General features: G+C 36.8%; 1 protein-coding gene across 1 annotated transcript in view; it reads left to right on the top strand.

The window, feature by feature from the left end:
• The window catches only part of LOC124780415 (protein furry), a 1,170,709-nt gene that overhangs the window by 1,012,617 nt on the left and 142,293 nt on the right, over positions 1 to 15,799 (top strand). Inside the window, exons 33-35 of the mRNA XM_047253778.1 lie at positions 11,289 to 11,387; positions 14,165 to 14,318; positions 14,415 to 14,625. Coding sequence (XP_047109734.1) covers positions 11,289 to 11,387; positions 14,165 to 14,318; positions 14,415 to 14,625 — 464 coding nt within the window. The remainder of the gene's footprint in view (positions 1 to 11,288; positions 11,388 to 14,164; positions 14,319 to 14,414; positions 14,626 to 15,799) is intronic.

Consider the following 15,799-nt stretch of genomic DNA (forward strand, 5'->3'; position numbering starts at 1 on the left):
GCTTCCATGTCTTCTTGAAAATCATCTGCATTAAACTTTATATTTAAGACCATCACTTACTCTTTATTTAGAAGAGAAGGAGAAGGACGTGACAAAAAAAATCTCATGTTGTAGCGAGTCTGACAATATTATGGAAATGGAAGAGGATATAGATGAAGATGAAATGGGAGATATGATACACAATGCACAGCGGCCGGCTAGCTTGGTGGGCCTCAGTGTTTTTTAAAGGTTTTAGGCAATATGCCAACACTGCACTTCAACGTCTCTCTCTCTCTCTCTCTCTCTCTCTCTCTCTCTCTCTCTCTCTCTCTCTCTCTCTCTCTCCCCCCCCCCCCCCCTCCTTTTTTTTTTTCTTCGCCAGTGGCAAAACAAATGTAACTAGAATGTGCATCAATATCTTCACTTAAAATTCTGAACCTCTGTGTAATGACGCTATGTGATGTGATTATTGATCATCCATCTGGCAGATAGGTTCTTGATCTGGGTGGGTTCAAAAGTGGTTCAAATACCTCTAAGCACTATGGGTTAGAAGAGAATGAGAAGGACATGACAAAAAAATCTCATGTTTTAGGGAGTCTGACAATATTATGGGAATGGAAGAGGATGTAGATGAAGATGAAATGAGAGATATGATACTGCGTGAAGAGTTTGACAGAGCACTGAAAGATCTAAGTCAAAACCAGGCCCCAGAAGTAGACAACATTCCATTAGAACTACTGACAGCCTTGGGAGAGCCAGCCCTGACAAAACTCTACCATCTGGTGAGCAAGATGTATGAGACAGGCGAAATACCCTCAGACGTCAAGAAGAATATAATAATTCCAATCCCAAAGAAAGCAGGTGTTGACAGATGTGAAAATTACCAAACTATCAGTTTAATAAGCCATGGCTGCAAAATACTAACACGAATTCTTTACAGATGAATGGTAAAACTCATAGAAGCCGACCTCGGGGAAGATCAGTTTGGATTCCGTAGAAATGTTGGAACACATGAGGCAATACTGACCCTACGACTTATCTTAGAAAATGGATTAAGGAAAGGCAAACCTACATTTCTAGCATTTGTAGACTTAGAGAAAGCTTTTGACAATGTTGACTGGAATACTCTCTTTCAAATTCTGAAGGTGGCAGGGGTCAAATACAGGGAGTGAAAGGCTATTTACAATTTATACAGAAACCAGATGGCAGTTATGAGAGTCAAGGGACATGAAAGAGAAGCAGTGGTTGGGAAGGAAGTGAGACAGGGTTGTAGCCTCTCCCCGATGTTATTCAATATGTATATTGAGCAAACAATAAAGGAAACAAAAGAAAAATTCGGAGCAGGAATTCAAATCCTTGGAGAAGAAATAAAAACTTTGAGGTTTGCCAGTTACATTCTAATTCTGTCAGAGACAGCACAGGACCTGGAAGAGCAGCTGAACAGAATGGACAGTGTCTTGAAAGGAGGATATAAGATGAGCAGAATAACTGAGGATAGTCGGAGTAGAGGAGATATAAAATGTAGACTGGCAATGGCAAGGAATAAGTTTCTGAAGAAGAGAAATTTGTTAACATTGATTTAACATAGATTTAAGTGTCAGGAAGTCATTTCCAAAGTATTTGTATGGAGTGTAGCCATGTATGGAAGTGAAACGTGGATGATAAATAGTTTAGACAAAAAGAGAATAGAAGATTTCGAAATGTGGTGCTACAGGAAAATGCTGAAGTTTAGATGGGTAGATCACATAACTAATGAGGAGGTATTGAATAGAATTGGGGAGAAGAGAAATTTGTGGCACAACTTGACTAGAAGAAGGGATCAGTTGGTAGGACATGTTCTGAAGCATCAAGGAATCAACAATTTAGAATTGGAGGGCAGCGTGGAGGGTAAAAATCGTAGAGGGAAACCAAGAGATGAATACACTAAACAGATTCAGAGGGATGTAGGTTGCAGTAGGTACTGGGAGATGAAGAAGCTTGCACAGGATAGAGTAGCATGGAGATCTGCATCAGTCTCTGGACTGAAGATCACAACAACAACATAGGAAGTCTGTGTTCTGTTGAATATTTTTATGATTTATTAATTTACTGTTGGTTTAAGATCCATTACCTGTGGCCCATTTTCAGAATAATTTGTGTAAAACTGGAAAATACTTTCATTAGTAATAGCAAATATATTTGTTATCCTTTTATAGCACATATGATACCGGTTTCTAGACCATCATTCTTCTATAAATTAGGAATTGTCAAGAAGGAATATTTATGATTTGTTTCTTGTTGTTGTGGTGGTCTTCAGTCTGAAGATTAGTATGTTGCAACACTACACTCCTTGCTAGTCTATCCTGTGCAAGCATGTACACCTCTGTATGACTAGCATAACACACATCCATATGAGCCTACTTCCTGTATTCAAGCCTACATCTCAGTCAACAATGTTTACCCCTACACACTTCCTTCCAGTACCAAGTTAACAATTCCTTGATGCTTCATATGTCCTGCAACTGATCCCGTCTTTTAAATGAGTTGGGCCACAAGTTTCTTTTTTCCCCAATTTGATTCAGCATGTCTTCATTTGTTATCTAACCTACCTATCTTCATGCCCAAGCAAAAAAGTCACGGCTGTAGTTTCCCCTTGCTTTCAGACGTGTGCACTTTCAGACATTTGCAGTACGAGCCCAGCAAGGTCATGTCGGCTAATGTTACAAGGCCAGATCATTTAATTACTCTGTGTATTGCCCCTGCAACAACTGAAAAGGCTGCTCTCCCTCTTAAAGAATGACAGCTTAGTCTGTCTGGCCTCTCCACAGATACCCCTCCATAGTGGTTACACCTTTGGTATGACTATCTGTGTCATTTAGGCACACAGGCCATTCCACCTTGGCAAGGTCCATGGTTCTTAAGTCTATATTAGTGCCTAGTTGCTTGTAAAATATATATCTCTTTGCTTCTACTACAAGGGACTGATGACCCTGCAGTTTAGTCCCTTTGCTCCCCAAATCAACCAACCAAACCAGCTTCTACTAATTAATTTTGAGTATAGTTGGTCTTGGTATGTTTAATTAGTTGCACTCATTTCCATATAAGTTCCTATGTGTTTACACTTCTATATTCATTGCCTTAATTAAAAGTGCACCAGAATCAGTGCTTCTATTACTGGTTAAACGTTTCTTGGTTTAGAGTGTGAATCTTTCATTACATAGTAATGTACATGCTGTTGTGAAACTTCCAGATAGAGTAAAACTGCATATCAGACTAGAAATTCAAGCTAGACTAGTTCCTTTCAAAGGTGATGCTCTTACTGACTGAGCTATGAAACACAACTCACACTTATCCTCACATCTTCAATTTTGTTTGTACCCCTGCCATACTTCCCACATTTCACAGAAGTTCCCCTGTATACCCTGCTGGATTTGCGCCCCTTGTAGAAAGAAGTTCACATGTATATTGTTAGCAGTGCTGCATAACAGAGTTAAAGCCATTTCACCCTTGCAGTATTATTCTACTATCCTCTGCTGAGCTCTGAAAACAGCAAAACCTTTCAGACTTTTGTGTGAAGTCTTCTGATAAGGATAGGGAGTTGCTAAAGGTAGTCAGGATTGTATCAGTGGAATGATAGTCTTTTTAAGCATGTTGAACATGGCTACACTCTTGTAACTTTTTACTATACCTTTCTTACAGAATTGAATCACTTCCTTAACAGTTACCTGTATCTTAACGATCTGTGTAAAACAGTATGAAAGCTCCAGAGGACTGAAACTGGATAATCGATGTCCAACTTCATTATACTAGAGCAAAACTTGGACAATTATCTGAAGATGAGCTCTGAGGATGCAGCTTACTGACATTAGATTGCTTTCATTGCAACTAAGATAAAGAAAAATAATTAAATATATGGAGTATCTCACAGAAAGCAATGGAATTATCATATAACAAGTGTGTCACCAATTTGGTTACTTGTGAAAACTTGGAGACATCAGCCTACTAGGATAAACATTCCAACACAGTGTGGTTAGTTGGTTTGAAAAGGGGGAAGGGACCAAACACAGCATGATACCAAGTGAGGTGGCACAGTAGTTAGCACACTGGACTCACATTTTGGAGGACAACAGTTCAAACCCACATCTGGCCATTTTGATTTAGATTTTGTGTGACTTTCCTAAATTGCTTTAGGCAATCCTTCCCTAATCCAATGGAACTGCTGACCTCACTGTTGACAATACCTTACAGCTCCTAGATCCTTGACATTGAATTTTTTGAACAGTTAATCCTTGATTTGCTTCTTGTTTTGAGTTCTGTTAACCCTTTGTTTGGCAAATGGTGAAAATAAAAACAAAAAAAAATTTCAGTGCTTTTATTTATTTATTATGCTTAAAGAAATACAATTCAGTCAGTTTTAGAAATTTTTGACAAAAATTATGAAATGTTGCTTACAAGCAACATTGCCAGCAGTAGACCACATTTATACATATTATAGAAAAAAGTGTTTGCCACTAACCTCAAGCAAAAGGTTTCCTGTACATAAATAATTTAATTTATAAACACATTTATGCATTCCTGCTGTGTAATAGAACTGTTTCATTTTCCCTTCTAGTTCTTCTTGCAATGGAATTTCTGGAAACAGTTCCTCTTTGGAACGAAGCACAATACTAGATTGTATTTTGAACACTTGACTGTAGAAAATCCAGATGGACAATAACGACAATGACCTTTGGGACCGTATACAGGCCAATGCTCCATATTATCAAATTGGACATCTTGTGTAACAGTCGGAGCTGTTGGCTTCCTCCTCTTCTTTTGTGGTGGTGTTATGTCTATTGAGGGCCTTCCTACTTTCCTTTTCCCTGAAAACATCAAACCATTGGCTATATCTGCCCTGAGTGACTTCAGTGAGGTCTTCTTGTCCAGAGATTCTTTTCGAAATGCCAGCCAGGCATTTACAGTACTCAGATCTAGCATAAATCCAAATAATCTCTTGTACCAACATCTAGTTTTCATTGGTAGTCTGTAGAGTTCTATCAGCATACCAGCAAGGTCAACTCCTCCCGTATGATTGTTGTACTGACATACAATACTGGGACAGGGCACATCAATTCTTCTTTTTTCATTGCTTTCTCATCACTTTACTGTTGAGAGTGATTGGACACCATAAAATTAGCTTGAAAGTGTCACAATTTTATAATTTTGAATATCTGCCGTAATCATACGTAATATACTAATGGCACATGTCCCAACTATGGGAAATTTTGCTCACAGGCAACATAAAAGTTTTATACTATTTACATAATTCAAAACAATATTAGATTGAAATATTTCTACTGTAAACTCACCTCTGGGTATTTCTTGAAGAAAATCTGCTAAGATTACTGCCAATTTATTGAAGTCCACTCTTTCGGAACCAAAATAAGACACCCCTGTTGCTCATACGAGGAGATCTCTGTAACACCACTGCACAAACTGCCATCTCGTGTGGAAAACCTTGAACTGTTACAACAACTGGCATTCACAGTGTGTAAAGGAACGTTGCCAGGAGGCAACAATGCCAGTAAAAGGCACTGGGGAGTGTTTGTTGTCCCATAAGGCCAACGTAAATTTTATGTTGCTTGAGAGCAACACTGCCAAATAAAGGGTTAAAGCAGTGATAAATGTCAACCATGTTAAACAGACTAAGAAAACTGCGTGGTTTCCTCAGTGACCTGCATAGAAATAAGAATCAAACAATGGACACTCAAGGTTGGATTATTGACAGTATAAGGAAAAGATATTTGGTTACTGTAAAGATGATGTGTTGAGTTGCAGACAGGCACAATTAAAAGTCACACATACAGCTTGATTCTGGTTTGAGCTGCTGGAGATGGTGATCATGTGTATGTGAGGTGTGCTTGCTTGTGTGAATGAATTTGTGTGTGTTTATTTTTGTGAAGAAGTGTTGGGCTGTAAGCTATATGTATAAGTGTCTTTTTGCTGTGCCTGTCTGCAGCTCAATGTGTCATCTTTATGGAGACTACCAGTCCATCTCTTCCATTTATTGTAGGCTTAAGGATCAGAATATGTTGGTTGCAATCCAGTTGATGTAAGGATTACATTCTACTTGGCATACCATGTGCAGCTATCTTCACTGATTTTCTTCATTCTGTAAATAGGCCTATTCTATGAACCTTTCTGTCTGTGCCAGCACTGACAAATACATTTTTGGCACCTAGCTTCAAGATGGTGACAGGCAACTGTAATTATCAACAGTGTTTCTTCTGTATTGAAAGAATTGGCATTTGGTACAAATGTCAGTCCATTATGTCACATGATAATCTGTCATCTTTTTATCCAATCCCTTTAAACTTTTGTTCTTCTGTAGTACTCCATACTTTACTTGCTATTCCTTTATAAATGCCGAAATTTTTATTTTCCTCTACCACTTGATAGATTGGTGACAGAGAGAGATTCTTGGCTGAGGTAATTGGAGTTCAATGCATTATCACTGGAGATCCTCTTTTGAATGTCAACACTAACTTTGGTTTGCTGTGCGCCAGTTCTTCATCATCATCATCATCATCATCATCATCATCTTCTTCTTCTTCTTCTTCTTCTTCTTCTTCTTCTTCTTCTTCTTCCTTTTTTTTTTTTTGTTGAACTGTGTCTTGTACAGACAGCGTGAAAACTGTAGAATGGTTCATAATGAATTTGTGGCCCTTATTCAGTATTTCTATTGTTATATTTTTTCATGAAATTCACATTGACACGTCTTTTTTTATCAATGGAGCAGGTTCTTTCATTGCAGTACCCCTAGTGTGTACGTGACTTTTGTGATTTTTCCCTGTATTTTTGAATTCAATTTTTTTATGATCTCTTCATTATAATGCACATACACTTTATAATTTCAGCTGAAGTTGGCATAAAAGTCACAAAAAAGTCTCACACCACAATGTGCAACTACAAAACTTATTTACAGTTTTAATGGGTGTAGCCATTTCCCATAGCAACTGTCTACAATGTGGAGATCAGTAAAGGCATCTCTGCATATTACTGCTTAATTATTATTCTATTCCTATCTATTGACTTTCACTTCTGTTACTGAGGCATCTACATTGTTACTATAGTTTTATTGGTTTAATTTTTACTGTTGTTACCACTTTCACATGGCCAATGTCAGGGGAAGATGCAAGAAAGTAGAAAGGGTGATTAGCAAAACAACTCTATACTGATGAAATTTTAATACAAAGAGCAAAACATCTATGGCAAGGATAAAAGAATAGTGGAAAAATTACATGCAGACCCTTTTTCTAGCTGGCATAATGTGTATCACTTCAGGAAGGTGGGTTACCTTCATGGTCTTGGATGTTATTGAATTTAGCATATGTTAAAATTCAGGAGTAAGTAAGAATCATGTATTTTTAGTTTTCTCCAAAAAAAATTCTTGCCCTGAGATACAAGATTCCAAAGATGACACTGCTAACACCATTTTGAAGATGCAGATTTCAGAAATTTTTTAAAAATGTTGTATCTCTGTAACAGCTCTAGAAATTTCGTTAGAGTATTTTTCATTTGGAAGATAATTGCTTTATGATTACAGTGGCATCCTCCATTTGGACATAACTGTCAAAGTTCTTTTACTGTTGTTTTTTGAATTTGTTTAATAATTTACAGAAAAATTTTCTTTTCAAAAATGCCAATCCAGACAAGTTAGATTTTTTTCTGTTGATTAGCACCATGTAGTACTCACTTTTAAGTTGGACAGGGTTTTTTTTTTTTTTTTTTTTTTTTTTTTTTCCAAGGGTAATGTATGTCGTCACTGAAGGTGTTTCTTACTAATTTCTTTGTTACGATGTTTATTTCTATCATCTTTGTTGCAGTTATTTCTTTTCACTTTAATTGTTGCAGATATTTCTTACATTTTGTTGCATATTGTACTTGTTCAGTGCTACTTTGTGTACTGAAGAGGTTTCTAAGAAATCGGAAACCACCCAGTGAGTTCTGTGTGTTTGTGAGGAATATGCCAGTTGACACAGTTGCAGTGTGTTTTGTGAAAAGGACTGTTTGAAATGGCTTCTGACTGGGGGCACAGGAGAGTGAAGTGTGCAGACTGTTTGCATATCCATAAAAGAGTGATATATAAGACAAACAAAAAACAGACTTTGTTCAGGTTGGGAATAAGTGTTCTCATTCAAAGACTCTGTTTCAAAGTGAAGATGTTCCCAGTGACAACTTTTTGTGTTCTAAATGTTTTGACAGAATAACAACAATGATAGTATCTGAACAAGGTGAAGCCTTCCATGGAACAGATGATGCAGATTTTGAATCAGTAGAGGAAGAATTAAATACCCTGAACCAATCAGCTACAGACGTAGATGTTAGTCCGGCTAAGAGACCATGGTCAGTGAAGTCGAGTCATAAGCTCTATGCATCAACAAAGTGCAGAGAAATTACTAGAGCTATGGATGAATACACTACAGAAAAACTGACCACACTCTTCAAAGTAGAAATTCCATATTCAGAAGAAAATGAACCAAGCACTCTTGCCCAGAATTTTTCACAAATATCAATTCAGCTGTTAAATATTGTGCAGCCTACATTGAAAAGGTGCAAGTTCTAAGTATTATTCTACAGACATTTTCAAAGAAAACGATTTTGAACAATGTTCCATCAGTATCAAAGTACATGGTAGACAAATCAGGCATTGTGGGGTCTGTAAAAGGAGTCTTTGGAAGACCAGATCCCTATTATGGTCATCCTGTAGAAGCAGCTCAAGTTCAAATAGTGCAATGATTTTATCTGAAAGATAAATGGGTCTGTTCTCACTAGAGTGCAATGAAAAAGACACTATAACTGTAACAGATGAAGGTCAAAAACTTGCGAAAGTGAAGAGTTACACGACTTGCGGTATTAAAGAAGCTTTTGCAGTTTATAAGAGCAACTATACAACATCACATATTGGAAGATCAAAATTTTATGCACAATGACCTAAGTGGGTAATACCACACCCACCTAGAGATGTCTGTTTATGTGTGTACTGTTCGAATTTTGAACTTTGTGTGGTAACTTTGAAGAACTTACTGGAGCAAGTGACATATGATACCTTGGTTGGGCATGTGAAGTCATTAGTAGTCTGTGACATAAAGCGAGAGACTTGTTTGTTTCAAGAATGTGGTGACTGCCCTAGAAAGGGAGGACTGTCTTTACAGACACTTGGCCTGGAAGATGTAGCAGAAACTACATATATGACATGGAAGGAAAATAAACTAATTAAGAAAACTGTTGTCTTTGACAGTATCATTGATGAACTTGGTAAATGGTCAGTGAAAGCAGTAACACACCAGCATCTGAAGAAATTGCGACAACACTTTGCAGAAGTGAAAGGATGTGTACAGGCTGAAGAACTATATCTAGTGCTTCACTGTGATTTTGCTGAAAACTGGTCTGTGATTCTCCCACAAGAAGTACAAGGGTATCATTGGAGTAATGACCAGGTTTCAATTTTTATGGGAGTGACATATTTTCAAAACAAGTCCACAAGTGTTGTAGTTATAAGTAACAAGACAGGACATGACTCAGCACATACTTTGCTAGCAATGCACAAAATTCTTCAACTGTAAACAGGGGCAGAGAAGATCATCATAATTTCTGATGGTGCTCCTAGTCATTTAAAAAATCGTTACCAGTTGTTTGAATTGGGTAAGTTGCTTGTGCCAACTGAATGGGTATACAGTGCTACTGGTCATGGGAAGGGGCCTTGTGATGGTGTAGGCGGCCTGCTGAAGCACCATGCTACAAAACAATCTTTGCAGACCGAATACAGCTGTGATTCAGAATGCTGAGAATTTTACGAGAGTCATGAAATCTTACACATCCACAGCCCTCATTCTTTGTCCAAAGAGGAAATTGAAGAATTCTGTGAGCAGAAAATAGAAGAATGGTCCAAACAAACTACTCCTGTGAAAGGAATTCGGAAGACACATTTTTGGGCTCAAAGTGATGGGCGAATTCATATTGCACGCACTTTAAAGACCAAGAAAGAAGAAATTTCGTTCATTCGGCCAACACCTCAGAAACAGCAGTATAATATTCAGATTCACAACCTGAGAAGGCGGATGTTTGTGGCACGTGTGTATGACTGTGACTGGTGGATTGCAGAGATTATAGACACCAATTATGAGTTGAATGAAATTGTAGTGAACTTTATGCTACCACATGGACCAGCTGATGGATATAGGTTTCCAGCTGAACGACAGCAACAATGTCATCAGGGCTCACATCCTGTTCACAATGTTTTGAAGATTGTAAGTGCTCTAGTTCCTATTGGTTCAACAGGAAGGCATCACTCTATATCAAAGGAAGTTACTGAAGCAGTGGAACAGATTTTTAGTTCATTGACTGGCTAGTTTCAGTACAAAACAGAGTGCACAGAAGTTGTATAAATTGAAACCTGTAAGTCCTTGTCTTTGGACATTTAGCATACATTTTGGAACTGTTTAAAATGCTTGAAAAATGAGTCTCTTACTCTTCTTTCAAAGCTAAAATTATGTTAAATAATGCTAGGTTTTGATTTTTATGAGCCTGTTATGTGATAATGTGGTAATGAAACAGGTTTTATGTATGGCAAAAATTTCAGTTGTTTATAAAACCTGTTCAACCTAAAAGTGGAAGCTCTCCTTTTCATGGAATGTAGAACTATATGTTATTAATCAACAGAAAAAAATCAAAATCTTATGGATTGGCATTTCTGAAAAACAATTTTTTCCATAAATTATAAAAAAACTTCAGAACACTATAATGAAAGAACCTTGACAGATAAGTCCAAATGGAGGATTTCTTTGTAATCATAAAGCAATTATCTTTCAAATATAAAAAAGCAACAAAATATCTAGACCTGTTTCAGAGATACAGCATTGTAAATTTTTTTCCAAAATTTGTGACTTCAATTTGGTATGCGCAGTGTCATCTTTGGAGGGCTGTATCTCGGAGCAGAAATATTTTTGGAGAAAACAAAAAAATGTGTGTTTCTTACATGAACTGATATGGACTATGCCAGCCTTCATTTAGAATTTACTACATGGAAGACAGAACTGAACTGAGAGCAAACGATCAAAACAAGAACTGAAGTATTAGAGTATTATAGTGTAGCTATATTTGTGATGACTAGTTATGGTACATATTAATTATAACTGAAATCATGACACTATTTGTACCTTTCTCATCTTTAAAACTACATTACTATTCAGAATTTCATGATTCAGGCCCTGTATATCTACTGATTAATAAATTTATAGCTGTAACAATATGGGACTAATCTTGAGTGATTTTTTTTTTTTAATTTATAGAACCAAATGCAGAATTTGACAGTTATCTTCACAGTCCTATACCAACCAATTTGCCAGGAACAGCAGCTACTCCTGCTGCCAGTGTATCTACCCATGGAGGTGAGTTCCAGATTGGATGGGTAGCTGTCCACAATTTCCTTTGAAGTTGTTAGCTCAAAATTACTTCTATGTACGAAAATCCAGAATAAGATAAAAATACATACAATGGATGTGTTAAATTGTCTAACTGATTTTAAAAATGTGTGTGTACTGAACTGATATTTTTAAACTTGTGATTTATCATTTCTTGTACAAAATATAAAGGATGATGAAAGGTACCACATGTTATTCCACAGCCATTTTTGCCTCTATGTTCTCACACATTTGAGAAAGAATTCAAGCAAATATAAAGAAGGGGGAAAAATGCTGTGAGCATAAATTTTAACTCATACAGAAATGATTTGTAACAGTAGGTTTATAACTGTACAATAAATTTGTTATATATGATCTTGCTTTAGCAGCAGCAGTAGCAGTTTGAGTATATTCTTGCTTCATGTCTGTTGTACTTAACATGGTTTAAGAATTCAGCCACTGAATAGAAGCAGTGATCTGATAAGAATGCCCTTAGGAATTTGTGAAACAGAGAAAATGAAGAAATAACTTTAATCTTATGTGGCAGACTATTGTACATTGGTATTGCACTATTTGTAATGGAGGTTTTAAAGGCTGTTGTCCTTACTGACTGAACATGGAGTTTGTCTTTTTGCTGGTATTATGTTCATGTGCATTACATCTACATCTACATCTACATCCACACTTCGCAAGCCACCTGACGGTGTGTGGCGGAGGGTACCCTGAGTACCTCTATCGGTTCTCCCTTCCATTCCAGTCTCGTATTGTTCGTGGAAAGAAGGATTGTCGGTATGCTTCTGTGTGGGCTCTAATCTCTCTGATTTTATCCTCATGGTCTCTTCGCGAGATATACGTAGGAGGGAGCAATATACTGCTTGACTCTTCGGTGAAGGTATGTTCTCGAAACTTTAACAAAAGCCCATACCGAGCTACTGAGTGTCTCTCCTGCAGAGTCTTCCTCTGGAGTTTATCTATCATCTCCGTAACGCTTTCGCGATTACTAAATGATCCTGTAACGAAGTGCGCTGCTCTCCGTTGGATCTTCTCTATCTCTTCTATCAACCCTATCTGTTACAGATCCTACACTGCTGAGCAGTATTCGAGCAGTGGGGGAACAAGCGTACTGTAGCCTACTTCCTTTGATTTTGGATTGCATTTCCTTAGAATTCCTCCACTGAATCTCAGCCTGGCATCTGCTTTACCGACGATCAACTTTATGTGATCATTCCATTTTAAATCACTCCTAATGCGTACTCCCAGATAATTTATGGAATTAACTGCTTCCAGTTGCTGACCTGCTATTTTGTAGCTAAATGATAAGGGATCTATCTTTCTATGTATTTGCAGCACATTACACTTGTCTGCATTGAGATTCAATTGCCATTCCCTGCACCATGCATCAATTCGCTGCAGATCCTCCTGCATTTCAGTACAATTTTCCATTGTTACAACCTCTCAATACACCACAGCATCATCTGCAAAAAGCCTCAGTGAACTTCCGATGTCATCCACAAGGTCATTTATGTATATTGTGAATAGCAACGGTCCTATGACACTCCCCTGCGGCACACCTGAAATCACTCTTACTTCGGAAGACTACTCTCCGTTGAGAATGACATGCTGCGTTCTGTTATCTAGGATCTCTTCAATCCAATCACACAATTGATCTGATAGTCCATATGCTCTTACTTTGTTCATTAAACGACTGTGGGGAACTGTATCGAACACCTTGCGGAAGTCAAGAAACACGGCATCTACCTGTGTTACAGTTTTTATTTCTCTCTCTGATGTTTTTCATCACATATTTACAAATTTTCTAGAATAAAAACACAGGAGAGAGGGAGAATGGAAAACTTCTGAAAGAGGGGCCTACATGAGTCAGTCTGTTTTGCATGGTGCATTGCTCTTATAGCTCTTTTTTGGGTCAGGAGGATTACTGAGCTAGCAGCTGAGCTACCCCAGAATATAATTCTGCATTGTAGAATACTGTGAAACTGTGCAAAGTATGCAATTCTAACAGTGTGGAAGTTTGCTTTGTGTGCAAGTAAGCGTAGGCTGTAGCATACTTTTTCAGTGTCTTATTAATTTTTGTTGTGTGTGTCAGCCATTTAAATTCATTGAGAGCCATATGCCTCAAAATTCTTTTTTCAGTGAGGGTGTAATTCTAGTGGTGTTTATTGTCACAGAAGTGTTGCAGGCTTCCTCTTTCAAACAGAAACTAAGCACAATCTGTCAGTATGTAAACATAATCTGTTTAGAAGACAAATCCTTAAACACTGAGAAAAATCTGAATCGTATGATGCATAGCAGGTCATAATGACACTGTAGGTATTTTCATATGCAATTTTGGAAGAAAGAATGAATCAAAAATTTATAGAGAATATTTTCTGTAGTAGATTTCAAAAGGAGTTTATTAAAAAAAAAAGAGAATTTGAAGTTTCTTTGAAACAATCTGTAATTAGGATAAAATGTAGTGCAACTGCCGTAGGGCAAAAATCCTAGCTATTTTGAAGCTAAATTATTATTATTATTAATAATAATAATAATAATTAAAAATGACCTGTAGTCTGTGAAGACACACATTTTCCATTATAGAGTTCAAAGAAGTAAACTCTTTATTTCCATGAGCACTTTTAAAAGAAGTATAAATATTTTCTTAAGTGAGTCTTGAATAACTAAATTAATTTAGCTATTGATAGATTGTGACAAATATAGTGTTGTCTAAAGTCAATTGTGTGAATATAGCTTTTCTAACATTACCTCAGGGGAATCATCAGGTAATGCTGCATTGACTCAAGGTACAACACCACCAGTAATTGTTACACCAGAAGATGCAACAGCTTGGACAGGTCCACAACCAGGACCTAACATGCCAATACAGGATGTCATCAAGTCTCTTATAGAATTCATAGCTTCCAGGTGATAGATGGCAATAGATTCAAATTTCTTATTTACTCAAGACCTATCTACGGATGAATATAGTTAATAATTTTATTATGTTCTGTCTTAATATAGGCATAATCAGCCTCTTTGGAATTATGAAGATATTACTGCAAAAGTTTGGTCAGTGCGTAGTGTAGAACAGCTTGATACTTTCCTGCAGCATGTGCTAAGAGTATTCAGAGAATCACTACCACATGCTTTGATTAGTGAACGCTGGGCTCAAACAGCACTTCAACTTGGCTTATCATGTTCATCAAGGCATTATGCTGGTCGTTCACTCCAGGTAAGATAGGCACAATAATGTAATTCAGTTATTATTCAGAATATTTTTTTTAATATTCACATTTCTAATCTAATAAATTTCGCTTTATAAGTAGCGTATGGCAAATAACCATCATATTTTTAAGGTAACTAATACTACATTTCATGGCTTCGTTGGAAACTGCTGCCATAAAGTTGTTTGAGTTGCAAAAAGTGGCTGGAAACATGTAAGATAGATTATGTAGCCTCCACTGTAAAACTACCTGAAACTGATTATAATGTACGTTTTTTTTTTTTTTTTTTTTTTTTTTTTTTTTTTTTTTTTTTCCTGTGAAATAAAAGTAAGTTATGAGGATGGCTCTTGAGAATGCAGAATTGCTCTCAGACACCATTATTTATGGTAACATATCACAAGTGAATGTCCTTCATATAAAAGTGAAATATTGATAAATGTTACATTTTTATGCATATTCTTAAGATTTGTTTTCTGCCTCGTTTGTTTTTGTTAAATTTATAGATGTAAAAATTATAGACCACTGTTTCCATTATGTTTGTTGTAACAAGCAGCAGAACAGAACAGATATTAAGTGTACCATTTACAGCATATTCAAAGAATATAAAATGCTAACACGGTGGATTTTCTGCAACTATTGTTTGATACAGAAATCATTTAACAACAAGGCTATCCATCATGAATTGTTTTAGGGAGTTCGGGATCTAGGGGAGTTGATGTATGACACCAACTCAAGGGATAGATGGGAGGAGCCACACTACACTAGGGAGAGAAAACAGCTTTGAGCAGCAGGAGAAAGAGGATAGTAAAAATTCCAGCAGTTAAAAAGGAGTAATAAGTAAAGTATGGAGAAATAAAAGAAGAAAAGTTTAAAGGGAGTGGATAAAAATATGAAGTCAAAAAAGTGGGACGAGGGAGGATAGTGAAATGGCAGCAAAGAATTCAAGGAATTCAATGAGACAAAGTATTGTAGGAATTCAAAGAGACAAAGTATTGTACAGAATGATATCAGTGAAACTAACTTCATCATCACACAACTTCCTTTCTCAACCTACTTTCTTCCTATTTTTGTCTGGTTTAAGATCAGCCTCCTCCTCTCTACCACACCTTTCCCGTCCATTTGCTGTATTCACCATCTGTTCTCATTTAGCTTTCCTCATCTTTGCTTTGTTAATGTAGTTTC

The sequence above is a fragment of the Schistocerca piceifrons genome, chromosome 1, assembly GCF_021461385.2.
Source record: "Schistocerca piceifrons isolate TAMUIC-IGC-003096 chromosome 1, iqSchPice1.1, whole genome shotgun sequence".
NCBI lineage: Eukaryota > Metazoa > Arthropoda > Insecta > Orthoptera > Acrididae > Schistocerca > Schistocerca piceifrons.